The sequence below is a fragment of the Synchiropus splendidus genome, chromosome 17 (assembly GCF_027744825.2).
Source record: "Synchiropus splendidus isolate RoL2022-P1 chromosome 17, RoL_Sspl_1.0, whole genome shotgun sequence".
NCBI classification, from domain to species: Eukaryota; Metazoa; Chordata; class Actinopteri; order Syngnathiformes; family Callionymidae; genus Synchiropus; species Synchiropus splendidus.
In genome coordinates this window covers 13066598-13091994 of record NC_071350.1, presented here as the reverse complement: position 1 = coordinate 13091994, position 25397 = coordinate 13066598, and the positions used below count along the sequence as shown (strand labels likewise).

Sequence of the window (25397 nt, the reverse complement as noted above, 5' to 3'; positions counted from 1 at the left end):
GACTTTGCTGGCCTGAGTCTTGTAAACTCTATGTTTAACTTCATAAATATGAAGTTATGGTAAGTGATGTAGTAAATGTTCAATCCACTAAAGGTATAGAAGATAAGAAGTCGAGCAGAGAATACACAGGAAATGTCAATTCATATGTCTGAGCAATAGGTGGCGCTAGGGCGACTCAAGTTGTTGAAGCGCCAGCATTAGATGCCGCGAGGAAGTAGAAGGTTCGTGATCCGGAAGTTGTGTCGATATGATACAGTAGCAGCAGCAGGCTAAGCAGTTTCAGCAGGTGAGTCGTCATACAATAACAACAACAACAATAACAATAGTCGTGGCTTCGTGTAACATTCACACATTTTAGATACGACAGTAAGCGCTGACACGTTAGCGGTTAGCTCGACGGTGGCGCTTGATGGTTCTACTGAAGTTAAAATGACTCGCTGGCCTCCTGTTCCGTAAATAGATCTAAAAACCGAAAGACTCGAGTGAAGACTCGATCAGACGCTCAGTGGAGTCGTGGAGTACACAGAGCGGGACTTGCTCTGTGCGCCACGGTGTTGTGTTGTGTTGAGTCTTTGCCATCGTCACTGCGTCACATCGATTTACAGTCTTCGTCAGTTAACACTCGCCGATACACTGGTCCAGTGTCGACCTTGTTTATATGAACGTTTAGACACGTGTGAGGACAGAGTCAGATGACCTGGGTTAAGAATCCGATTCAGACAGATTTGTTCATGTGGATCGTGTGTCCACATTTGTTCGCCTTCATCGTTCTCCTCTCCATCTTGTCCAGGTCTGCACCCAATGAGCTTCCACTGATGTTCAGCCCCACCACAAGAAATGTCTGGCTCTGATCTTCTTGCGACCGGGGAGCTCATGACCAGTCGCCAAGATGATCCCTGCTGCAGAGACAAGGAGGACAGCGAGGACTTCTACGACTGTCAGGAGACTCTGGAGTTTGCAGACCAACAGCAGGGCGAAGGGGAGAAGACACTAACCTCAGTGGAAAGACTGTGTAGCGAGAGACAGGAGGAAGAGAGCCAGACAGCTGCTGCGGGACAGGAGGAGAGCGAAGGGTCGGGTGATGATCGATGTCAAGAAAACGGACTTCACGACACAGATCCAGCCCATGGAGATGCTGGTCCTGACTACACTGAAGTCCAAGGTCCAGAGGATGACTCAGACTCCGAACTGAAGGAGGAGAAGAGTCAGGCGCTGGAATTTGACGACGAGTATCTTCGGGAGGCAGAGAAGGAGCTGACAGAGGAGGAGAAGGAGGTGAGCTGGCCGACGGTGTCACCGCTTTGGTTCTTGGAGTCTCATTGGATAAACACACTCATTGCGTTGGACTTGCACACGTGAACATGACGAGACTGCGAAGGTGTTCGGCGCTCTCCAGCTCCGCGGCGTTTGACAGCTGACACCGGCGTGTGACAGTGGTGGACTTTGGTTCACAATCGTAGTTTTAAACTTATTTTTAATACAGGGAGCATTTGATCATGACACTGGTCGACTCTGAGTCTCTGTATCCGTGTTTATTTTGTTAGTTGAAGTGGTCCTCATAGGTTCTCTGACGCAGTCGTCTGCCTTGGTTCACATCAACACATGCAGGTCTCCTGCTGTGCTGGCGCCTCGGCGAAACACCGTGGTGAAAATAGTTGGATATTGGACCTCCGCTCCAGTGTTAGCGGCGGCGTCCTCTGCCGTGTCCTCGATTATGATAATGCTACAACCAGGCATCAGTTAGGGACCATCAACAAATTCTGAAATAGACATTCAAAACACACCAATGAAAAACAACCACTTTAGCAGGGAAAATTGTGAAAAGGTTTTTCATCACACGAGACAAAGGACTGACAGTTTATATAGTGATTTGGGGAATAGTATATGACTAAATGATCATTTATTCAAGTTATTTCTAATATTTCTTCAATAGCATCTGGTCCATAGTTCAAGTCAACTGTTCAGAGACATGAGTTACAGCAGACAGACAGCTCAATTTAACCCCTAAATAAAGCTGGCAGAGCAGTGTGTCAGACAACAGCGGCTCCTACCAGAGACGTGAAACATGGAATTTCTCATCTCTACACTTAGTTCACTATTATATTTAAACAAATAATTATGTTGGAGACAAACTCCACTAATAAGATCCATCATGAAAAAGTTTCAAGAGCGACTGTAGTGTCCAACACATGGAATAGAATGAAAATGTATTTATCGTGATAATTATCATTATCGCCAAAATATAGCGATAACTTTTTTGTCCATATCGCCTATCTGTAGTGTGTAGATCGATTGTTGCTGTTTTATACATCTGAGACTGTATTCATATCTTGTGTGGATAACAGTGACACCCAAGGTTTGTGGGTCTTTAGTGAAGCAACTCATGTACTTTGCTGTGACATTTTGTGTGCGCAGTGTCCCGTACTGTAACGGCATGTGTTCTGTTCCAGAGTCGACGACAACAGAGTCTGAGTCTGAAGGAGCGAGGCAACTCTCAGTTCAAGTCTGGAGGTGAGTGGACCGCTGGTCTGTCTGCTGGATCTTGGCTGACCGGTACGCGTGTCTCCGCAGACTGGGCCGAGGCGGAGGGCAGCTACACGGAGGCGCTGGTTTCATGCCCGGTGTGCTTCAGCCGAGAGCGAGCCGTTCTCTTCTCCAACCGAGCCGCTGCCAGACTGCACATGGTAACACGCTGGCGGATGTTTGACCTCAGCCACTCGCTAACTGTTGCCTCCCACAGGACAAGAAGGAGCTGGCCATCGCCGACTGCAGCCGAGGTGAGTGGCGACGTCACACTGTCCACGCTCACCAGTTCCTTACCTGATGTTCTGGTCTCCACAGCGATAGAGCTGAACCCAGACTACCTGCGGGCGCTGCTGAGGAGGGCGGAGCTTTACGAGCAGACGGAGAAGCTGGACGAGGCGCTGGAGGACTACAAGACTGTTCTGGAGCGAGACCCGAGCCAGAGTGCCGCCAGGCAGGCCTGCATGGTCAGACCACCCTCAATTCTCATGACTATTATGACCCCCTGCATGAACCCACATGATGTGTTGCACAGATTACAACTGTTAACGTCCCGCTTGCCTTGCAGAGGTTGCCGCAGCAGATCAACGAACGAAATGAAAAACTAAAGGAGGAGATGATGAGTACGACCGCAGCACTTGGTTTGGTGCCTGAGTTCAACCTTCTTTAACGTGATGCCTCCCCTCCCCCCACCTGCAGGTAAACTCAAAGACCTGGGCAACATGTTTCTGCGACCGTTCGGGCTCTCAACCAGCAACTTTGAAGTGAACCAGGACTCCGGCACCGGGTCGTACTCCCTTAAGTTTGTCCAAAATCCTAACAACAACAACAGATGACATCACTGGCCGGTTGAACAGACAAATAAATTGTGACTGCTCTGCCCTCTACTGCCTCTCGCTGGTCACCAGACGAATGACAACTTGTGTTTTTACTCTGAAATAAAGCTTCACTCCGACACAAGTTCAACATTTTAATACTAAACAACGGATGACGAATAAGTTACACACGTCACTGCGACCTCCGGGACAGCAGCATCTCTCGGATGTTGTCTTCAGCTTCCTTGACGCTCCGCTCCAGGTACACCTTCTTCTGCTGCAGGTCACAAGCGACACGTTACACAACAAGACTGCGCTGGGTTGCTCAGCAGCTGGTGAATTATAAACACTATTTACCTCCAGTTCTTTGATTTTCTCATCAGCAGTTCTCTGTTTGTCCGTGAGCTGGTTATTGATGTCTTCTTTAGACTGAAGAATGAACCTGAGACACACACAGATGTGAGTCAACCCAGTCCAGCCTGTGAAGCAATCCTCCCCCTGGTGGACTCACATGCGGCCGACGCCCTCATACAGTCGGATGTTGTCGGGCAGTGAGGTCATCTGCGTCTGTGTGATTTTGGCGTGTTTCTGGACTCGGGTCAGCTGATCGATCTGCAGGTCCGCCAGCTTGACTTTCTGCTGCGTGTCGATCATCTTCACCTGCAGCTCAGAGAAGGCCTGAGAGACCCAAGAGCTTGTTGAGATGCACTTGAGAATGCTTGGTTGATCATTCATAAAACATGTGAAAATCTTTATTGTTGTGGTCTGTTTTTTTTTTTTACCTGAATGTTTTTGGAATTATTTTATTGATTCTAAATGACTTCACCTTTATGAAAATTATTAAACTGAATCTGTTTAGTGACATTTAAAAAGTAGTCACTTATTTTTTTTCTAATTTAGTTACTGAAATGTATAACGTCTTCAGATCATTTATTACTGGTAATAACAGATGAAAAAACATTTTTGGGTTGTTTTTTTTTTTTTCCAAGGAATTTCAGTCCGAGCATCTTTAGCTGCGTTTTGGTGATATTCGGCATTAGTTATTTTTCTGCATTTCTATAAGAAGAAATATACTTCTCCAAGTAAAATAACGTTCCGGTATAGACTGTGAATTAATGCTGTAGCAAAACCAAACGTGTCCGAGAACAGAGTAGCGGCTTCATCGTGCGTGCGGAGTCTGACGTTAGCGTCAAAGTTAGCCGCTCGTCATCATGCTCACAACATTGGAGCAGATCTGTGACTTGCTCTAAGTGCAACTGGGGTTTCACATTGACGAAAAGAGGAGCATAGAACGAACCTTCTTCAGCTCTAGGTCCACCGGGGCCGCCATCTTGTCTTCAGCTTGCTGTCTTCTTCTACCTGCCTGAATGAACACGTTTATCTGGTAAGCACCGCAGCGGCGCCCTCCTCTGGCTACAAGAATAAACTGCAAGAATAAGCAACGCTTGAGCTCTTTCTATGATGATAAACGCCACCTGTGTTCCTAGCTCGTCCTGTGTGTGACTTCTGAACAATCTGAGGAACTTAAGTAAAATTAAATGTCTATGTTTTGCTGTCTTTTATAGCTGCTTGAATCTATAATGCTACATGAGGCGTGATTTCCTTCGGCGAGGTCTCGTCGAGAATATCTTTGGACACGATATCGAGTGTTTTTGACTGTCAAAATACAGCCATAACGATACGGTAATAACTTAATAATGAATGGATACGAAGAGCTTATTAAACATCAAAACACACAAAATGCGAGGGCGTCAAAAACGTGTTCTACATGTTTTACATGGTGACCCCAATAATAAAGTAACAACATCGCTTTCCCTCTGTCAAGTCATTACCATGGAGAACCTGGAAGTTCACACACACTCAAACACGCACACACAGACTTGTCTGTCAATCACCTCCCAGAATAGAAGCTGCAGTCCGACACCAACTCTCACCGACTCGCTCTCTCCCTCTGTGTTTACTCGAGTGTCTCTGGGCCATCCTCGGCAGTAACTCAGCAACAGTCAGAGGGAAAGCACCGGACGCCTCGCCGGACACTTGAAGCATCAGAAGAAAAAGGGTGCACGCTGAAATATTCCTGAACTGTGGAATGGGCCTTGAAGTTGGAGAGGTCTGTACTTGAAGGTGAGGACATGAAACCCACAAATCCATTCAGGAATTCAAGCCACTTCCACTTCGGTGTTATTCACTTCTGGTCTTCAAGAATCTGATTATAAAACTATTTTCACATTATATGAAGCACCATCCTCCTTTTTCTTAATGTATGTGGTGCCTGGTTGGGTTTTCCTGCAGTGACATTCAAACTTTGCCTGCATCCATCTAGTTGAGCACTTTTTGGAACTTTGTGGTCATAATTGTTAGAATAACTACACAAGAGCAAAGAGCACAAGAGCTGCCAAACTGTCTCCATAAAATCAGATAGAAACGTCTACCTGCCAGGTCCGGTCACCACACTTTCACACAGAGGCACCATTCACCATCCAAAATGTCTGTTGACTTTTCAAGAGGGAAAAATATTCTTGAAAACATATTTGTACTAACCACAGTTGCTGTTTGTGTTGGGGTGTTTTTGTGCGTCAGCAGTGATTTCAATGGACAAGTTGGAAAGTTGAGTCTTTGTTCCCAAGACGCTGTTCCATTAGCAGCACCATTATATGGACAGAAAATTGTGCCTATACTTGAGTACGTGCATGGACCTGCTGACAGAGCAACACGTGGATTTTTGGCCAAGTATTTGGACAGTTGCCAGTCCAACGGCTCGCCATGACTCAGGGAAACAGCTTAGTCGCCATATTTTGAGATAGAAATGTGCTTTGACCTCTGACCTTTTGTGGGAACCTTAACCTTTTGACCTGGAAAAAAAGTACAGTGGTACCTCAGTACTCAACCACAATCTGTTCCAGACGGCCGTTCCAGAAGCGATTTGTTATAAATCTGAATCGATTTTTCCCATTACAATGAATGGAAAAAGTGATAATGCGTTCCAAACAGGCTTTTGTAGGAGTGAATGTAGAGTGTCTGCTGCAGTGCTGCGCTGTTCCTCTATGTGTGTGGCCGCTGCATGTGGGAGGGGTTGCCGAGTGAGTGAGGTCTCTCCAGAAGTGAAGAGGTGCCCGGTGCGTGTCCAGCTCTGAATGTGCGCTTCTGTGCAGTTTGGCTGTGACAAAGTCATAAACCAAGTCACGCTCTGTCGCAGACTCGCCTCATCCCTGTCCCAGCTCCAGCCCACAACAGGACATCAAACCCTGGAGTGGAGGTGTGGAGAGCGAGCACCTCCCCTGTGACACTCTACCACGGTCCAGTGCGGAGACAGGAAATGTTTCACACCTCAATATGAAGAAAAAACAGTCAGTAAATGGAGCTAACGGGACACGTCTGCATACAGAGGCTGCGTTATACACAGTAACAAAGCACATCGTGGGTCAGCTGATCGGCCTGTGCACGTTATGTTTTTTCCGGTGGCGTTCGAGTTCTGGATTGTTGTTCGAAATCCGAAGCAAAAAAATCTCAAAATTTTTTTCAAACTCCGACTTGTTCGAATTCCGGGACATTTGAAAACCAAGGTATAACTGTATTCCACTTTCTCTTTTGGTTTACTGGTGAGGAGACTTTGTTCAGGCTGGTTGTGCTATGATCAGGTGAACATGAGGAGACAGTTGTGAAAGAGGGACTCATGTGACCCTGCCAGCAATGAGACGTGATGTTGTCACCATGGAGACGCTCCTCACTCAGACCTTGCCCCCATACCTTCAGGAAGTAGTCGGTCATGCTCAGGCTTAGCCAGTGCAGCCTCACCTGAGTGTTTCTCTACTTGACTCTTGGTGGTTTGATTGTGGTCTCTGCTGGATCTCAGCTGTCGGTTTTGAAGCGTCTTTCAGACCAGCTCGAGACTATCTTATCACCAGACAGAAGTGTAGTTCAAAGCCGCGGGCGTGAAGCCAGAGGCTGCAACGGACAAGCAAATTCCAGCGCAGGTCTGTGTTGTGTAGAGCTAATTTTGTCCCAGCACTCTGCAGTGGTCAGCACCTCTCTCATGTAGGTCGGTAAAACATGATTCCCAATGCTGTGGGGAGCAAGATGTTTCTGGCTGGACACATCAAGACCATCTGGATGTTTCCTCATCGCTGCATGGTGTGGGAACAGAAATGGCAGGTGGACTTCATCATGTGTTGCCCTTCAGTTTCAGCACTGGCTCTCCAACTGAAGGTTCCCAACAGGTCCCCACGCCAGAGTGGACTTAACACCTCCATCTGGTTCTGAAAGAAAAATCACTTCTGTACCTGGGACCCTATAAAGCCGCAGGACAGGGAGCAGGAGTCAAGGCATGTGTTGGGTCTGGATGTAGCAGCAAGCTAAAGCTTGTTTACGTTTCTGTTTATAGCTCAACTGACCAAACAGAACTCACGTTACCCAACGTTGTAGCTGCAATTCTATTTTTAACGTGTGTCTCCAGGTCCTGACGCGGCCCAAAATTGCCCCAGAAAAGTGATGAGCGGCAGAAGGAACGGGGGAGGATGTGGGGAGCCGCCATTCCTCAGCGCTCACCGCTGCCCAGAGGCCGAGCCCTTGCCCAAACACGACCCCGCGATCCAGCCGCATTCCAAAGTGGCAGCCAACGGTCGCTCGGATTATCTGGACGTGTGTTCCTCCCGCCACTCGGAGGAAGAGGAGGAGGGGAGTGACAGCGACTGGTCAGAGGAAGACCTCTCCCTGCACTTCTCTCCATCCGTCATTCTCCCGTCGGATGATGAAGATTCGGACCCGGAGAGCGGCTTCGAGTGTGTCGACGTTTCCATGGAAGCAGATGTGAGTGCAGGGTTTTTCTATAACCTGCTGCGCGAAGCTACATTCATACTGTGACATTTGCCCCTCCCTCTTCTGATCAGCAGGAGATCGGTCAGAAGAGGGAGGGGCAGAAGATGGTCCCGAAACGCCAAATCCAGCTGAAGAAGAGAGAAACAGAGAGCGCGGATCCAGTCACCAGCAACAAACGACAGGTGACCCTTCAACACGAAAGAGTGGTTGCGATGCTAACTGGCTTCTTGGTGCAGGCGTCGCTCAAAGATGGCGGCGGTGAAAAACCTGACACAGAGCTGTCGGCTAAAACGCCAAGACCAGAGATGCTGCAGCGACAGCACAGCATGCCGGCCTCGTTTCACCCGCGACTGACCGCTGCAGGCGAGTCGGACGGCTGCGGCGGCTATAAAGGTCTGGTTGCAGGCGCCAGCCAGGGTAAGGGCCGACTGTTGAACTGGCATATCTCGCAGCTTCCTTCACCCTTGGCTTCCCCTGCAGGTTTCATGGGTGGAAAGTCTGAGGCCAGGAAGCTCCAGAAGTCCATCTCCCTGGACGAAACCAAAACCAAGATGGCATCCTGCATCATCAAGAGCGTCTTATCCAAGAAAATGCAAGGTGAACATGCCGTCCCGTCGGAGCCTCCGAGCTCACAGGGGCCCCGCACTGCACCCAAACACTGCAAGCCTCCAGTCCTCCCAGTTGTCACCCAACACTCGGGCCAGGAGAGAGCGAGGGACGGGGCATTCGGAGGGGGCGACGCCAGCTGTTCTGGGGGCAAAGCTCCTGTCCACGTGGTGAGAGACATGAGGAGTCTGCTGAAAAACACCTACAGTCTTTCCTTCAGGGACAAGGCCCCGCAGGCTGAGCCCCTCCAAAAGGCAACCAGCTTTAAGGTGATCGGTCAGGAGGCTAGCCCCCCTCCCTCCTACCAGCAGGCTGTCGGGGTTAAGGGTCAGGCGCCGGTGCTCAGCAGCACTCCTAGAGGACACTTGGCCAAAATCACTGCGGCTCTCAGACAATCACTGGAGAGGAAAGAGGCCGGCAAACTGAGCCAGCCAGTCGCAGAGCTGCGAGGCAGACGCGGCAGCGAGCCAATCATCAGCAGGAAGATGAATGACATTCACGGGGCTCAGCTGTCAGAGCTTCCCTGCAAAAAGCCAGAGCCAAGCAAGCCCGAAAGCCAGATGCAGGCTCCCCCCCTCTCATCCGGTGCCCGCAGCGAGCCGGAGAAGACCCACCCAGCCGAGCCCGTCCCAGCTCCGAGCCCAGCCCGGCCTGTGCCGTCGGCCCTGCAGCAGATCATCAGCCCCTGCTTCCTCCCCGCCAGCTCTCTCCCCGTCTTCCCCAGCGCCCACATGGGGAAGGTCAGCTACGTCCAGACCCCAGTGAGTTTCATCCCCGCGCCCCTGCAGCCCTCCTCAGCAGCGCCGCTCTTCCACCTGCTGCAGCCGGAGCAGAAGCAGAGTGAGCCGCCGGGAGCCGCCCTCAGGTCCGATAAGGCAGAGAATGGGAGGGTAGAACCGCAACAGGGTCTCCTTCAAGTGGTCGCTCCCCCCACCGCGGCACCTGCTGCCTTCTTTGGCGGTCCAACACTGTTCAGCGGACCCTCCCCGTACCACATGGTGTTAGACCCCAAAAGTGGGCAGTGCTTCTATGTGGAGTCGCCTCCACAGCCGCAGAGGAAGATGCTGCTGGATCCAGAGACGGGTCAGTACATCGAGGTCCTGCTGCCGGCAGCAAAGCCTGCAGTCCTCTCAGTGATGCAAGTCCCCCATCCACTGGCCATGTTCCCCCAGCCCTGCCTCCCCTTCACTCTTCGTACTGCGGTCAACTACACGCCCGGACCATGATGGCACCACAGGCTTCAGTGGACATAAAGGGAACTGTAAGACCTTTGTAAGATTTTTATTCAATCACTTGCTTGAGTTGTGATGTCACAATGTTGTTTGCTGCTACAAAGAAAAGAGACTGAAAATAAGAATCAAGACTTCAAGTTTTAAGAGTCAGGCGAGTAAGTCGGTGAGAACTGAGGCCTTGTCATGCGACGGAAAGTAGTGAAAGAAACGGGCAACAGTCTATGTAGAGACTGAAGAGCGAATGTTAAGTCTGAGAGACTGAAAGAGCGGTACCTGAGTCATTACCTGGATGTAACTCCAGTTCTATGAGTACATGCAAACCCCTCAAACAGGCTTTACTAATGGTTTATCCACTTTAGGGAGACAAAAATTAAAGCTAAATCATGGATGGAAAGGAGAGAAAGTTGTGACTCGGACAGACAGACGGACACTTCAATACAAGCCCCTAATGTGGAGTAAATGACTGACTAAAGAGGCATGAAGATTAAAGATTAAAGCTGTGGTGGAGACAAGTTAAACTAAACTTAGAGGACAGTGTGACCTTATGTAGTGAGTTGAGAAACAGAAGTGAGTGACCAGGACTCAGTGACCAAGAAGAAGAGTCTTGAATCATGAATGAACATTCACTGCTCTCATGAAGGCTCACCATTGATGGAATTTATGAACTTGTCGACAGAGTTGGCGCGTCGTACGTCACAACTCAACTTAAGTCCGTTCGTGGATTGAAGTCTTTTTTTTACAAGTCTCTTCTTATTGCACGTAAAAAACAAGCACTGGAATGTTTCACTTTGTTTGTGTCACCTCAGGTTGTTCTTTTGTACACGACTTTGCACAATTTCAGTCGTTTAAAGTTTACGACAGTGTGACTGTAGAGGAGTAGATTTGTTTTATTGTTTGAGCACTTTTTGTAAACACAAATCAGCATTGATGATCGATAACAAAAACATGGTGAGAGCATTTCTATGGTGGTTTCATCCACTTCATGTATGTGGTGGTGGGTGTGCCACAGGGCTCCTGGCTCGGCCCACTGGACGGAAGCTATGTATGCACACCTGGATGTTTCTCTTCCTGCTATTTATTTTATATATTTTTACATCTTTGAAAAAAGTGCTCGCTTGTTCGACGACAAAACAGTGTAAACTGTAAAAGTACAACGCGGAGTGGAATGTTTCATTTTGCTCGTAAAACAACACATGATGAGTTAATAAAAACACTTGATGGAAGTGGAGCTCATTTTATGGTCGAATTATCTGCCTGTTTCCACGGTAACACTGATAAAGCTGCGGACTGACCTCACACCTGCGGTAACTGGTCACCGTGACATTAGTGACGTCACATCTTCGTTGCGGAGCTGACTTTCTCGGCTCCTGGATCCTCGGTGACCTCCTCCAGTGGCTGCTGGTCGTCCTCTGACCGCCAGCCTCTGAAGGTGGGGCTGATGGGAAACCGCCGGAGCCAGCGAACCCGTCTGACCGCGCTCATCCCCACTGGGAAGTCGTAGGACGGCGAGGAGAAGGAGGAAGCCCCCCAGTTCACCAGCCCGCGCTCCTCCCGGGTGCCTGAAATAAACCAGGAAATAAAATCCTGAAATAAGATCTGCTGCTCTGTGACTTTGGGTGAAGTTCATGAAATCTAAATCTGATATGTAATAAATGCCACCCCCCTCCACACACACACACACACACTTTATTGGCTGACACTTTATCTCAATCAACACTTTCCTGCGTCCGACAGCTGGGTGTTGCATTAACATTTCAATCTGTCACTTAGCGACACCGCTATGTTTGTAGCACGAAGTCTCCGAGTTCCATCACACCTCACTTGGACCGTTAGAGCTTTTAATACCAGCCGCTGGCTCAAAATCAGAATCACCACCAATTTAAAGTGCACTAAACACACTTTGTTGAATAACAGCTCGAGGCAAGCACAGATCACAAATGTCAACAAGTCGCCTGTCCCGAACCAAGTAACTGGTGCAGATTTCAGGGGAATAAAAGGAGCGTCAGGAGTCGGAGGTGAGGAATTTATCTAGAGTAATGCCATGTTACAGTTGACTCATCATAGATAGTGAAAGTAAAACAAGTAGTTTATGTTCTATCTCTGTGATATTGGGGGATTCTGGAGTATTGGGAGCCATAATAGCTATAAATAAGTCACTATATTGGGTGAAAACAATTTAATAGGTTTAAAAACACAAGCTTGCTGAAATGCAGGCCCATTAGAATGTGTGTGACTTGGACCTACCTGGAATGGTGTTATCGAGGCAGAACCCCAGGAAACCCCCGACAAACATCTCAGTGGAAAGAAGAACAGTCAGGATCTGATCCAGCTCGGCGACGCCTGCAGACACGAGGAAGTTGTTGGCACAGCTACACACACACACAGAGAAGAGCACACACCTGTTTGGATGGAGTTGGGGTTTCTGTCCAGGTAGGTGGGCAGCGTCAGACCGAAGAACATCGAGAAGCCGAGAACAAAGAGGTTCCTGGACGAGTTGAGATCCACCAGCTGCAGGTTGGACAGGCCGACTGCCGTGATCATACCTGACACACACATACACACAACGGGGTTGTGAGGAGTAGCTCTTTCACAAGGTTACTTGGGTCTCACCGAAGAGCGTGCAGAACATTCCTCCCAAGATTGGATCAGGCAGTGAGGCGAACAGAGCGGTGAACTTCCCGATCGTGCCCAAAATTAACATGATGCCGGCTCCATACTGGACCACCCGCCTGCTGCCCACCTGGTAAAATGACAAAATGAATGCTTCGGACAGTCTGACCAAGTGCTATTTCCCCCTGAGGCAACGGGCTTCACCGAGTCCAACTATTCCATGCAGTAAACAGAGGTGACCGTCGTGATACCTTTGTGATGCCGAGCACTCCAATGTTGGGGCTGGAGGATGTGGACCCGTTTCCAGTTCCTAGAAGACCAGCCAGGATGCAGCAGATGCCCTCCGTAAAGATTCCCCTGAAACATGCACCATTTCCTGTCACTCGAGCGATTCCCTTAATGTTACCGCTATCGCCATCCTACCTGCATTCTCCTCTTCACCGCCTGTCAACTTTACTCAGGTTCACTGATAACAACTGTTTTACCCGGTCAACTCCTTTATCTTCAGCTGCCTCTCCATCTCACCATCTTGTACCAGTCCCTAACAGTTCCTTCCAAGTTAGCCTAACCCTAATCTCACTCAATCCCATAAACCCTACATACAAATATAAGTAGGGTAACATTGGTCGGCAGTAACAGTGAGGCCAACAAGGCTGGTGAGGCAGGTAAGTCTTACCTGTTGATGGCATGAATTGGAGGAGGATCCGCCCCAGCCAGCCGAGCACAGGCGTAGTAATCCCCTATCGACTCCACTATCCCTGCCAGCGTGGCGCTCAGCATCCCCAACATCCCGGCAACCGTCACCACTGGAAGACCCCACTGGCCTTTTGGAGAGGATGGTAGGATTTGAGACCAAGTCAGCGTGCTGGCGATTGTCCTGAGGGGTCTCACATGGGTAAGGCATCCGGAACCACGGCGCTGACGACATGATATCTCCGCGGGCATCGGTCCGAGCTTTGTGTCCGTAGCGTCCCGGATCGGTGGGCAGCACGTTGGTGAGAGTCATGATGTAGCAAACCAGCCAGACCACCATGATGGCCATAATGATCTGAGGGAACACCGAGAAGACCACAGGACTCGACATCTGAAGTGTGGCCTAGCTTGAATTTCTGAGGGTGATCTGTGACTTCTAACCAGTGGAACAAAACAATGATCTCAAGCAGCCATTTTCCTGCCAGGAATGTTCTCCAGGTACATTGTTTGTCTGTCAGACTTTTTTCTTACAGGGAAGAGTTTGAAAACTTGGACCCGGGTGGTGGTCAGCCCCTTATTCTTCCTGTAGACAGGAAACGGAATTGACGTGGACCTCAGGTACTGAGCAAAAAGCACGATCAGGAAGATGCACCTGATGGGACAGAAACATCGTCTCTGCATTTGCTGCTCAGTGCAGGGGAGAGCAAGGGGACTCACAGTGAAGACAGACCCCAGTGGGACCCGGCTCGGTCTCCAGCGGTGTGGAAGACCGACAGGCCGATGAGTGAGACGGTTGGGGTGATGGTCAGTGGGCCAATGTACTTCAGCAGCAAACCTGGCAGCCCCAGCAGACCAATAAAGACCTCCACCACACTGGACATGATAATGGCGCCCTGGATCTGAGACATGTAAACACAACATACTACAGTACTGCTATTTCACGTCTTCCTTCAATGCTGTTAGCACAACCAGTAGTATAACTTCTCCTGCTGTATTGGCAACCATTGCTTCTACAACCATGACAACTACTACAGCAATGGCTTCTTCTACTGTTGCCGTACCTCTCGGATTCTTGGCTGCCAGACATGGGAAGTATTGAGCGGAAGAGTCCAGTTCCCGTAAATCTCCTCTGCCGAGGAAAAAGTGACATCACCATCATCATCCACAAAGAGGATGCAGACAGACGGGTGTCTCACCCTCGCTGGGACATTTCCAGCGATCCAGACTGAGAATAGCTTGCGCAGGAATGAGAAAAGCTAACGCACTGGCCTGAAACAACGGCAGTCTGCAACGCAACAACGGACAGAGGGAATCGCTCACGCAACTCTTGTGTGGCTATAGAGAGCGCCATCTAGTGGCCACTACCTGACTCCAAAGGTAGTCTGGATCAGAGTGGTGATTCCAACGGTGGTGAAGATCGTTCCGATCAGCTGACTGATGGTGTTCTGGTCTTGACCCACACACATGGCCTCAGCCAGGAGAAAAGGAACGGCCACGGTGCCGCTGAAGCACGTGAGGTAGTGCTGCAACAGAAGCTCATGTCCACATCATGGCTGGAGCAGACTTCTGGTCTCCCTCTCACCTGTAGACCCAGTAGGATGCACAGGTACCACGGGGGGACGTCCTCGAGTGTGTACAGCATGTCGGTGTCATTCTTGGAGTTGGTCGGATGTTTGCTCTGCAACTCTTTTTCCATTGGTTGAATGTCATTTTTGTGGCTCCGCTCCTCTGCCTGGTAACCGTTGCACTGTGTGAGCGGATGAATGATGGAGGTATGAATACAATGTATCGCCCTGCGTTGGTTCCAAATTCACACTTTTCTCCTTGTTTTATTATATTCTCGAAAACAAAATGTATGTTAGTTTTTCTTTGTTTTTTTTCTTTGAGTCAATGGCCCCTAACAGCAGTCACAGTATACGATCATGTGGCCCCTCAGGAAATTTTGTTTCCCACCCGTGCGGTATGAAGAGCCATGAGTTCCACGCAAAACGCCTCTGGTCCTGCATGTGCTTTGGTGAGATCACAAACGACTCGCAAATGATTCTGGTTATTTGACTCGCAACAGGTTAAAAGTGGGGTCAAAGAAAATTTGAAGCGTTTGAAGCCCTTAATCTGAACAAATGCAGAACTGAATCACCTGTTAAATGAGTGGTACAGATTTAACAAACAAACAGGCCTAAAAATACGCAGCAGAATTTGTGTACTTTAAAATCAGCTTTGTGCCACACAATATCTTGTTGAAGAAAATGCGCCGTTCCATTGTTATCTGGTGGAGACAAGTTTATTTGACGGCAGCGGCGGCTCTGCCCTCCACGCTTCAATAAATCACACGATAAAGGCTCAGCGTCACTGAGACCCTAAACAAGAACCTGCGTTAGCATCAAAGTGACAATTTATCCCCCCAAAACTCTCCGGCTGAATGGTGTCAGCGACAGCAGAAGCAGATTTCATCAGATGGATAATCCATGATCACATTACCTTGCGCTTGTCTTCCATATCATCTGTCGCGCTCAGAGCCTCGGCAACAACTGTCAAGACGGGACTCAGTGTGTGTGTGTGTTAATAAACTGTACTTAATCTCCCTGGACTTTAACCTGCACTGGCGTGTCAGCAGATTTTTCCAATAAAAATTATTTCTGAAATTGCAATATTTATTCTTGGACTGGCTACATGGCTGTTATTATCGTTCCAATTACATTGTAACTCATCATTCGGATGGAGGTCACATGACCGACACGGAGGAGGATGGCGCCGTGACACCTAAGTTGTGACTTTTACGACTGTCACTTCACTTGCTGGGTTCTACACAGATTAACTCGCTGGTTAAACTGGGATGGAGATGACATGCACGTGAGTCAAACACTTGACCCTGAAAGTTCGATGGGGAACACCTGGAGGAAGGATCAACAGCTTCTGGAGAAGTAATGAATAACAGGAGGCCAGAAAACAATGGGAGGGGGGGAGTGAACGCTCAAAACTCAAGCACAGAAAATGGAACAAACCTTAAAAACATTGCATTTTGTCAACTGTCTAAAGCAATGCTGCGTGACATTTTGGTTATTCTGTGTCATTACACTTTCAACATTAGCACAACAGTTAGCATCCTGGTGAGCAAGGCGAGATGAGTATTGAAGATCTACTGCGAATAAAGGTGAACACACAAAGAAGAACACAATGTTTCAGCTTCAGCACACACTTTTATGATTTTTTTTGTATGTGTCTGCATGTATGGGGACTCTTGGAAACCCACCTTTCTCAGAATCAGACTCAGAAACACTAAAAATCCCAAGGGAAATTTTGTGAAATTTACTTGTGAGGACATTTTTCCCGGTCCCCACTAGAGCAAGCCTCAATTTGAGGATGAAAATGTCAAAATAACTGTGTCATTATAACTGAGTTTCAGTTGGGTTCAGAGTCCTGGTTAAGTTAAGTCATGTGTTTTGGATGGTTAAGTTTATGGTGAGAGGCTGGGGAAAGGGTTATGGCAATGAGTGGGCCCCACAAGGATAGAGATGCATAAACTTAAGTCTAAACCCATTCGAGCAACGGGACAAAAGCAATGAGGCCCAGAAACAGATCAAGACATGCAACTTTTTATTGCACTTATCATCCGTGTGTAGGTTTCCATAATAATAAACACTCTGATATATTTCTTATATTCATACAGACACGTATAATCTCTGTGAGGACGGACCGGTCGAGCCCGACTGACCCGGAGCATTTCTGAGCGGGTCATTCCAGTTCTGGACGCATCCGTTTGCAACACTTAAAAACACTCAAAACGTCTCTCAGATCTTCATCACACATTCACGTAATTCAACATGTCGTGATTCGACAGGAATTCAAGTTATCCTTTGTACAAAAGTCTTGTTGAGCTACAACTCTGTCACTTAAAATTTTGATTTAAAAATGTTTGATTTGCCTCACTGGGATTGTAAGAACAGCTGTGCTAACTGTAGCCTGAAAACGCGACGCTACGGTCAGCTTCTTCAACGTACATGCTAGCTAAAACACGCTACAGGCCAAGCTAACAGTCACCCTTTTCCTAAGCAGCCGTTTCATCCCGCCGACTCATTGTCGGGTGGAATTGAAAACGCTTCCAAAGGCAAAGCACAATTTAAAAATGGCTGCTTTACGTTAGCTTAGCATTGAAGTACCCACACATAGCGCAGTCACCTAGCTGTCTCTTATCTACAAAATACACTCGCTAGTATGCGTCATTGTAATCCTTCCAGACATGAAGCCATTGCACATCATGTTTTTATTTTGACTCCTTTAACTTGATTTATCACGGTTTCAAATTCAAATAGTAAAACTGTTTTAATTCTATTATTACTTTTGCTCAAAAATATTATCTCTTAATAGCAATATTTCATCAGAACTGCTAATAAAATAATGACTAATTTACCTACATTTTTTAGCTTTATAAGCCAGTTATAAGCACAGTCCAAGTGGAAGAAAATCTATATTCAAACGCGACTCAAGGGCGCCTTGTTTTTGGTGCATGTTGCTAGAATTTTGAGCGACGTTTAAAGCTCTGGCAGTTGATTCACTAGTAATTCATGAGGGCGTCTGCGATCACCCGCTCCAGTGTCGATGCTAAACTTAAGGGATCGAGTCGTAACGTTGAAACAGGATGATGACACACATAATATGCATGAGATGTTCTTATAAAGGGGAATTTTGAGGGCAAACTCTAGTCAGGCAAAAAGGTGGGCGGGGCTAATTGCATATCTTCGTGGCGTCCGATTGGAAAGCACCTACAATAAACGTGGTTTCTATGGCAACAGTTATCCTTGGAGGGTCTTGTATAAATATAAACATATAAATTCTTAAATAATTATTACGCTTCGATTATGTCCGTGTGATTGGCAGGCGCCGCCGGCAGCTCGTGGTCAGCAGCTCTTCAGAGAGGCGGAGCTACAAAGGAGAGAGAGAGATGTTAGATATCATGTCACAAGGCTGGGTAAGTCACATGACCTCGGCTGATATGACACATGTGTTTGTTTGTTTTAAGGCTGTGCAGAGTGCATTCTGGGAGGTGCGAGGTCCCGTGTGCCTTCAGCTCCCTCCAGCAGGTCGGCCTGACCCACCTTCATCTATCTTCATCTTCCTCTAGTCACACCTTCACATGCCATTTACGTGATAACCACTTAAGCCGAGTCATAACTGTCAAATTAGTGACGTGAAATGACAGCCAATTACATTTATGACTGAAGAGATAATAGAAAACAGGGGGGTATAGTTTTGAATTTCAACACGTTAAGATTCTGGAAACACTGTGTATGCGCTGACACTACAAGAAAATATATTTAGATCCCAGTAGTGGTGTATGAGAAGGTAGAGAAGTCTGCAAACACCTAGGATTGTGTTCAAGCCCGCTGCCATTTTCCCCGACTCTTGTCACGAGACGTTCACTTGTCCATTCAAAAACAAAAAACAGCTAAACAAACAGGTCCACTCAAGCCGTCACACTGTTGTTCAGCGTTAAATGTTTTGGATTTTAAAACGAACAAAAAAAAAAAAAAAACCTCTGCAGACTCCTTTACCAAACATCTGTTTGCAGGTGAGAAATCTGACACTTAGCGCCACCTAGTGTCCCCCAGCAGCAGCACAGAAGAAAAGACGACGACATTAGAAGACAAGTTTGACAATTTATTTATAGAATTAAAACATCAGCGAAAAGAACAAGAACACAAGTCGACTCTTTTATTTGTGTTTTTTTTTTTGTTCAAACATTTTTTTCGTTCAGAATCTCTGATCTGCAAACAGACGGTAAAAAGAGTCAGACAAAGATCGACAGCAGAGAGGGAAAACTCACACCTTCATCATCATCATCATCATCATCATAGCAGTTGAGCAGCAGCGCCCCCCGCCCCTCACCAAAACTGGGGGTCACACACGGGTGCCGAGGCGAGCCTCCACTCTACAGTCTGATGTCACATGACCTCAAGAGTCCACTCAATAGCCAAGCGCATGTTAAATAAACGCGGCATCTTCTTCCGGAAAGTGTTTTGCTCTCTGACTCCAAATACGATCAAAAACTAGGTGTCTGCTCAGTTGAACTTCAAAAGGGATTCAAGGCAATGGGCACGAGATTTAAGATCCGGTGACCGGCCGGGAAAAGCTAACGCGACTGCAGAACTTGAGTGTGAGACTCCAGTGGGAATAAATACTTTCTAAAACCCTTCACCCTCTGGTAGGAACGTTGCATATTTAAGATGGAATTTGGTTCCGTGTAACATTTTGCCACCACTATTTGGACCATACATTGCGGTGCAGTTGCGTCACTGCTGCTAAGAGGTAGAACTGGCAGGGTCATACCATTTGCTAGTGAGCTAGCACTCATTCACAATGTTACCAACAAGTGTAATTCTGCAACAAAAAAGCTTGAAAGCCAGACAGCTCCCCACTTCACTTTGGCACTAAGCAAGTCGCTCATGTTGGGGCCACACTGTACCTTGTGGAGACAAAAGTGGAGCAAACTAGTCAACTTGACTTTGACCATCTGAATGTGGAGCCTTTTAGAACACAAGCCACAGTTTGGATCTCACTATGCCGGTACATCACAGCTACAAATGGAACGCCCCACTACACCCACTGAGAACTGGGCTCTAAACTGCTCAGATAACTTGCATGAATTTGAAAACATCCGTAACGTAGTGAAGTACACCAACAACTGAATGTGTCCGTTGTCAGCTGCTTCACTAAAGAATTTTGAAATGATCCTTAAACTGTGATGAAAAAGACCCCTGCCACTCTTCGGAGCTCATGTGACCTCAGCCGCCACGTGGTTGACCTCGAACACCCCACACCTCGAGACTACGGCGTGGATCGAGCCGACTCAGCCTTCGACCCTGTTTGGGAGCCCCGACATCAGTTTGGACAACACAGTGCGTTTCACAGTTTCTACACGCTCAAAACGTCTGTTAAAAAAAAAAAAAAAAGAAAATGTATAATCAGTCTCTTAATGTTCTTCAGTGGAAAACAACAGGACAGGAAGTGACATGTCGGCCTGCAGGTTTCACGCACGCAGATTACAACCTTTAAACTTCGTTTTTTCAATTCCTGTTTTGAACTTCAGAAGTGCAGCGGCGAAACCTGCGGCTGACATGTGGAGACAGTAGAAACAGAGCCCACCCACTGCATCAGGCAAGACGGACACATAACACAGAAGCTCCACCCCTCTTCAAACAGAACAGGAAACAAAAACATGAGCAATGTGCGCCTGTTCTCCACGGTTACTGACAGTCTTCAGTCCAGAGGGGAGGAAGGCTCCGCCCACTACCTGAAGTGGGCGGGTCAGTGGGCATTTGTTGCCAGCGGGAGCTAATGCTACGTCTCAAACTGAGTGAGCAGTGCGCGGACTTCGGGCGTCAGCTGTTTTGCAGCACTGGCCGCCTCCGCGATGGCACGGCGGTACGGCCCTTTCCTCTTCCGGTCAAAGCGCGACTGGAAACACTCCAGGAAGGGGGACAACTGAGTAAGTGGGAGGAAGGACGTGGTGGGGGAGCCAAACCATGAGACCCGTGCCTCCTGCCGCACTGCCAGGCCCGTGTCGCCGCGTCGCGCCACCGTAATTCCGAGAACACGCGCCGGCCACCAGGGAAAGCCGTAGATTTTTGCCCAAACTATGTCGCCGATGCACACGGTCCGACCATCGGGAAGCAAACATTTGGTGACAGACTTGGAGAAGACGGAGGACGATGATGAAGACGAGGAGGATGAGGAGGAGGTGGAAGACTTGCGACGCCTCTTCACGTCGCCTCCTTCCTCGTCCTCTTCCTCTGCAACAGCGTGAACCGCCTCATTGTCTGCTCTAATAAGTGAGGAGGAGGAGGAAGAGGATGAGGACGAGGGGGGTGGAGAAGAAGAAGAAGACGAACACGGAGGCGCTACTGCTGCGGACGTAGGAGCGGAGAGAGACGAGGAGGTCGAGGAAGCCGGGTTTCCAGGAGGAGGGAGGTCAAAGGTCTCTGTGGAGCTACACTCTGAGTGTGAAGAGTCCAAGGAGGAGGAACAAGAAGGTGGAGGCTCAACTACATCCCCTGATCCCCCTTCACCTCCCACTTCCTGCTCCAGCCCGTCTTGCTCAACTTGCTCGACTTCCTGCTCTGGCTCGATGGCAGCAGCAGGGGGTGGTGACGGAGCAGAAGGCGACGGAGCAGAAGGCGACGGAACAGGAGCCGACTGAACAGGAGCCGACTGAACAGGAGGCGACGGAGCAGGAGACGACGGAGCAGAAGGCGACGGAGCAGAAGGCGATGAAGCAGGAGGCGACGGAGCAGGAGGCGGGAGTGGCTCTGGGTTCAACGAAGGAGCGGGTTCTGAGGCTGGTTTGGGGGGCGGCGAGCGATTATTCTGTTTGGGGGGAGAGGAGGAGGGAGGGGCCTGACTGTCATCGGTACGATACCTTTGGGGTTTGAGGCGCATTCGGGGTGGAAGCGCCGCACTGGTGCCGCCGGTGTTGGAGCCAAGGTGCTGCAGTCGGCGAGTGAAGTGGACCTTCTGGTTGTGGCTCTGTAAGGTGGCAGATCTTGTCATGGTCTTGGTGCCTTGCTGATTCAGATTCTGGTCTTTGGCCCGGCATTTGGGTGGAGATTGCGAGTTCCTGACCAGCTTCTTTAGGACCTGCCGGGCTTTGGATCGATCTACACCAGAAGTTTTTGCCACAACTTTTGAGTTCTTATTGTTCAGCTTCAGGTGCACGCGGTTCGCTGAAGATGATGATGATGAAGAAGATGAAGATGACGACGACGATGGAGCCACACCCCTGAGCACACGGCCGGAGGAGGACGGTGAAGGCGACACTCGTATCCCTGAAGGCGTGCGTCTGTCCACAGCACTGCGTCCACCTTTGTCGTCGCTCCGAAGCCGCTTGACCTCTGCAGACACGGGAGCTTCTGTGGGCCTCCGCCTCCGGGAGGCCTCTTCTCCCCTCAAGTCCACTGGACCCCGCCGGACCTCCCGAGGTCCTGCTGAGGCCACCACAGCTTTACACTTGTCACACAGCACCTGCCGGGGCCGCAGCTTGATTGCGTTCATGATGGAAGTGGGCTCCTCGTAGCGATAGCGTCTCTTGGGCCGCTTGATTTTGCGTGGGGGAGGTTGAGGTAAAGCCTGGTTGTACGTGTCCCTGATAAACAGGGGAGGGGGGTAAGGCGCCCCATCCTGGAAGAGCGGTGGTGGCTTGGAGGTCCAGGGCTGGGGAGGGGGAGGAGGGGGTGAGCTGGCAGTGACCTCCTCCTCCTTGGGAGGAGGCTCGTCCTTGGTTTCTGCCTGAAGAGACACCTGAGGTCGACTCTGATCATCCCGGCTCGGGTAAACCGTGATGGGAATGCCATATGGCCCAAACCTGCAACGAGAAAAAAAACAATGCAATAAGAACTTATGCGCTGCAAATAGCACTTATTAATATGATAGTACGGCATGTTTAAAGAGAATTAAATCGGACTTTTATCAAAACAAAGCACAGTCCACGACCAGTACACACGAGAACAGCAATTGAAAACACACATCACATGAAAGCAGGTCTACTAAAGTGTTTGGGCAAGATGTTGAGGCTCCTCAATGGAGGACACACTTTTGAGTTGAGCCTCAACTTTGGGACAACAAGGAGGGATCCACCCAGGGACCCAAAGCTGAGTCAGCTGATAGGTGGTATCCAGATTCAGAAGTAATAAGCACACTTAAAACTGGACAGCGAGTGTCCTAATGTTGGTAATGTTAATTTGGTCAGAATTTCTTCTATATAAACCTCTGTGTCAGGTGAAGTGTGCAACTTTAAGAAAGAGTAAATCACAAAGACCAACACTATATATATATATATATATATATATATATATATATATACAGAAAAAACAGCTTTCATGGAGCCCTAGTCAAAGAGACCACACACGTAAGCCAGTGGTTTGAATGCTATCAGAAAGACTGGTAATGCTAACAGCTGCAGCGCTTGGGAGACGGACAATTTCAAATTTGGATTCATTGAGTTTCAGAAAATTTGGGGCCATCCACAAGATCACAGGCCCCAGAAACAGCAGCTGGACCACGAGTGTAGGAAAATCGGTGTAACTGACATAACTGTGGAATGAAAGACAACACAAAAAAGACAACCCTTGTGGTAGACCACAAGCAACTTTTGCTTTGGAGGAAGCGCTTTGATTCGTGGCGACCAAAGAGGTGCGGCTTAAGAGATAAAAACCACTTCAGAGCAGCGTCCTTCGTGCAAAGCCACAACGTGATCTGAGCCTGGTCCATACCCAGACCTCATGGTTTCAATCCTAGAGAGACCTTGGGTTAGAAATTCATATCAGAACCGGTCAGGACTCAACACTGCTCTAAGAATCCATTTCATTAAATAGTTTAATTCTCTCCTCCTGCAACTCTCGAGGTCTCCAGTTGACACCATGGTACAGTCTATTAGATGGAACACACAACAGTCGATCTCAGACCTATTTCAGGGGCAGCTACCTGTCTGTGTTTTCAGACCTTGGGCGGGCACCAGAAGGACAGGTGTGATGTCCATCAAGGCATCGTAACTGGTCAAGACAAAAACTTGAACTTGAAATTACATCTCATTTTTCTAGGGTGTCTTGAATAGTATCTCATTAATCTTTGGAAAGTTAGACTTCAGAAACCAGTGTTTTAATTTGGCGCAGTCAGAACTGCAGGTTGTCTGCAATCGTCCAGGGCAAGTGACATGTTGCACCTCAGAATGTCACTCTTAACGTCAAGCTTAATGCATCTTGGTCGTGAGGATCCACGCTTGAGTTACATCATCAGTTCTTACCTTTTGGAAACGTCCATCAGAACACCTGAGAACACCTTCTCTCCCAGGCGGAAAGACACCACCAGCGCGTCATCGATGATGTGATCCAGCGACACCCGAACCTCGGAACCCAGACTCAGGTCCTGCACGGATGCTGTGCCTCCGGGTTCCGCATCATCTGGCTCCGGACCTCCGGACTCCTGCTTCACCGTGTCCGTTATTAATCGGGTCGTGGGAGAGCGGCAGGGGAGCTCTTCGGAACCGCCGGAGCTGTTACCGTAGGACCCGGTCTCAGCATCCGAATCCGGGACCAACACCCGATCCTCGGCGATATTCAACATGGCGTCTTCTGCAGGACCAGGCCTGAGGTCCGGCAGGACGAGCGCCGTATATCCCTGGTCTCGGCAAACGGTCGTGACGTTCGTCGTCGGTACCGCCGGTTCCGCAAGCGAGAGTCCCGCCTCGGTGACCGGCGGCGGCGGCGCCGGGAGAGAGTGCAAGAAGACGGCGGAAGGCTGCTGGTCCGCCAGGATGCTGTGGTAAACCGCCTGGCCCGATACGTTTCCGCCGCCCTCCGGGTCCATGGGAACACCAGGGGAGAACCGCTCCATGCCCAACCGCTCCGCCGAGAAGTTGTCCATCACTTCACCACTCACGTCGCTATCTGGCACCGCTTTTCCCGCCGCGGGCACGAGCTCCGGCCTGACATGGCGGCGCTCCTCCCCGTCCACACCATCCACCAACCCGGGGACAATCACCTCCACAACCGGGTCGTGCTCTCGCTTCCCCTCTGCGTCATCATGGGCCAGCGTGTGTCCCGAGCCGGCTGGGCCCGGTTCCGGCGGGCTTTCGTCGTCTGTCACCGCGGTTGCTGTTGTCGGAACCGCCGCAGCTCCTGGCTCTGCAGCCACGGCCGCCATTTTCTTCCGCTGTGTTGCCGAGCGGTCCTCTCCCCGCCCCCCGGAGCGCTGCTAGCTGCGCAGATGACTGCCATTGGTGTAGTTGGCTGTCATTTAAAATACCCAAGCCAAAACGTCTTCCCTGATTGGTCAATTGCTTGAAACTGGGTGGAGCGTCAGGCCGACGTCAGAGGACAGAAACAAAACACGAAGAGCAAAAGACATCACGTCAATTGAATGAAACTCTCAATAAAATCACCAAATACATCATACATATTTAATGTAATGTAGGAGCCAATAACGGCCTCACGCTGGACGTACTGAAGACTGTGCAGTAGAACCTTTGTTATCCAAGTGAAATCAAATGCACTGTAGAATCACTCTTATACTGTATATTTATCTGATCCAAACGCCGTTAAAGAATAATATTAAT

The 25397-nt window shown here is 49.0% G+C and overlaps 4 protein-coding genes across 4 annotated transcripts; 1 reads left to right on the top strand and 3 right to left on the bottom strand.

Annotated features, from left to right (window-relative positions):
- Nucleotides 1–194: 194 nt before the first annotated feature.
- Nucleotides 195–4093, top strand: ttc1 (tetratricopeptide repeat domain 1). The gene is made up of 8 exons (XM_053847293.1): nt 195–286; nt 791–1275; nt 2451–2511; nt 2572–2684; nt 2741–2777; nt 2842–2990; nt 3092–3146; nt 3223–4093. The coding sequence occupies exons 2-8, from the start codon at nt 838–840 to the stop codon at nt 3357–3359; spliced, it is 990 nt and encodes a 329-aa protein (XP_053703268.1). The 5' UTR covers nt 195–286; nt 791–837; the 3' UTR covers nt 3360–4093.
- pfdn1 (prefoldin subunit 1) lies at nt 3463–4705 on the bottom strand. The gene is made up of 4 exons (XM_053847294.1): nt 4636–4705; nt 3850–4016; nt 3696–3780; nt 3463–3615 (listed from the first exon to the last, which is right to left on the bottom strand). The coding sequence occupies exons 1-4, from the start codon at nt 4666–4668 to the stop codon at nt 3532–3534; spliced, it is 369 nt and encodes a 122-aa protein (XP_053703269.1). The 5' UTR covers nt 4669–4705; the 3' UTR covers nt 3463–3531.
- Nucleotides 4706–8961: 4256 nt separating this feature from the next.
- On the bottom strand, nt 8962–14990 carry slc23a1 (solute carrier family 23 member 1). The gene is made up of 15 exons (XM_053846447.1): nt 14877–14990; nt 14660–14817; nt 14491–14579; nt 14356–14423; nt 14012–14193; nt 13826–13946; nt 13493–13649; nt 13278–13425; nt 12853–12958; nt 12602–12731; nt 12391–12534; nt 12236–12331; nt 11406–11550; nt 9065–9113; nt 8962–8973 (listed from the first exon to the last, which is right to left on the bottom strand). The coding sequence occupies exons 1-15, from the start codon at nt 14988–14990 to the stop codon at nt 8962–8964; spliced, it is 1719 nt and encodes a 572-aa protein (XP_053702422.1).
- A 3999-nt stretch (nt 14991–18989) lies between these two features.
- Nucleotides 18990–25025, bottom strand: pwwp2a (PWWP domain containing 2A). The gene is made up of 2 exons (XM_053847406.1): nt 24087–25025; nt 18990–22649 (listed from the first exon to the last, which is right to left on the bottom strand). Exons 1-2 carry the CDS (start codon nt 24983–24985, stop codon nt 20630–20632), a joined length of 2919 nt encoding a protein of 972 aa, XP_053703381.1. The 5' UTR covers nt 24986–25025; the 3' UTR covers nt 18990–20629.
- Nucleotides 25026–25397: the final 372 nt, after the last annotated feature.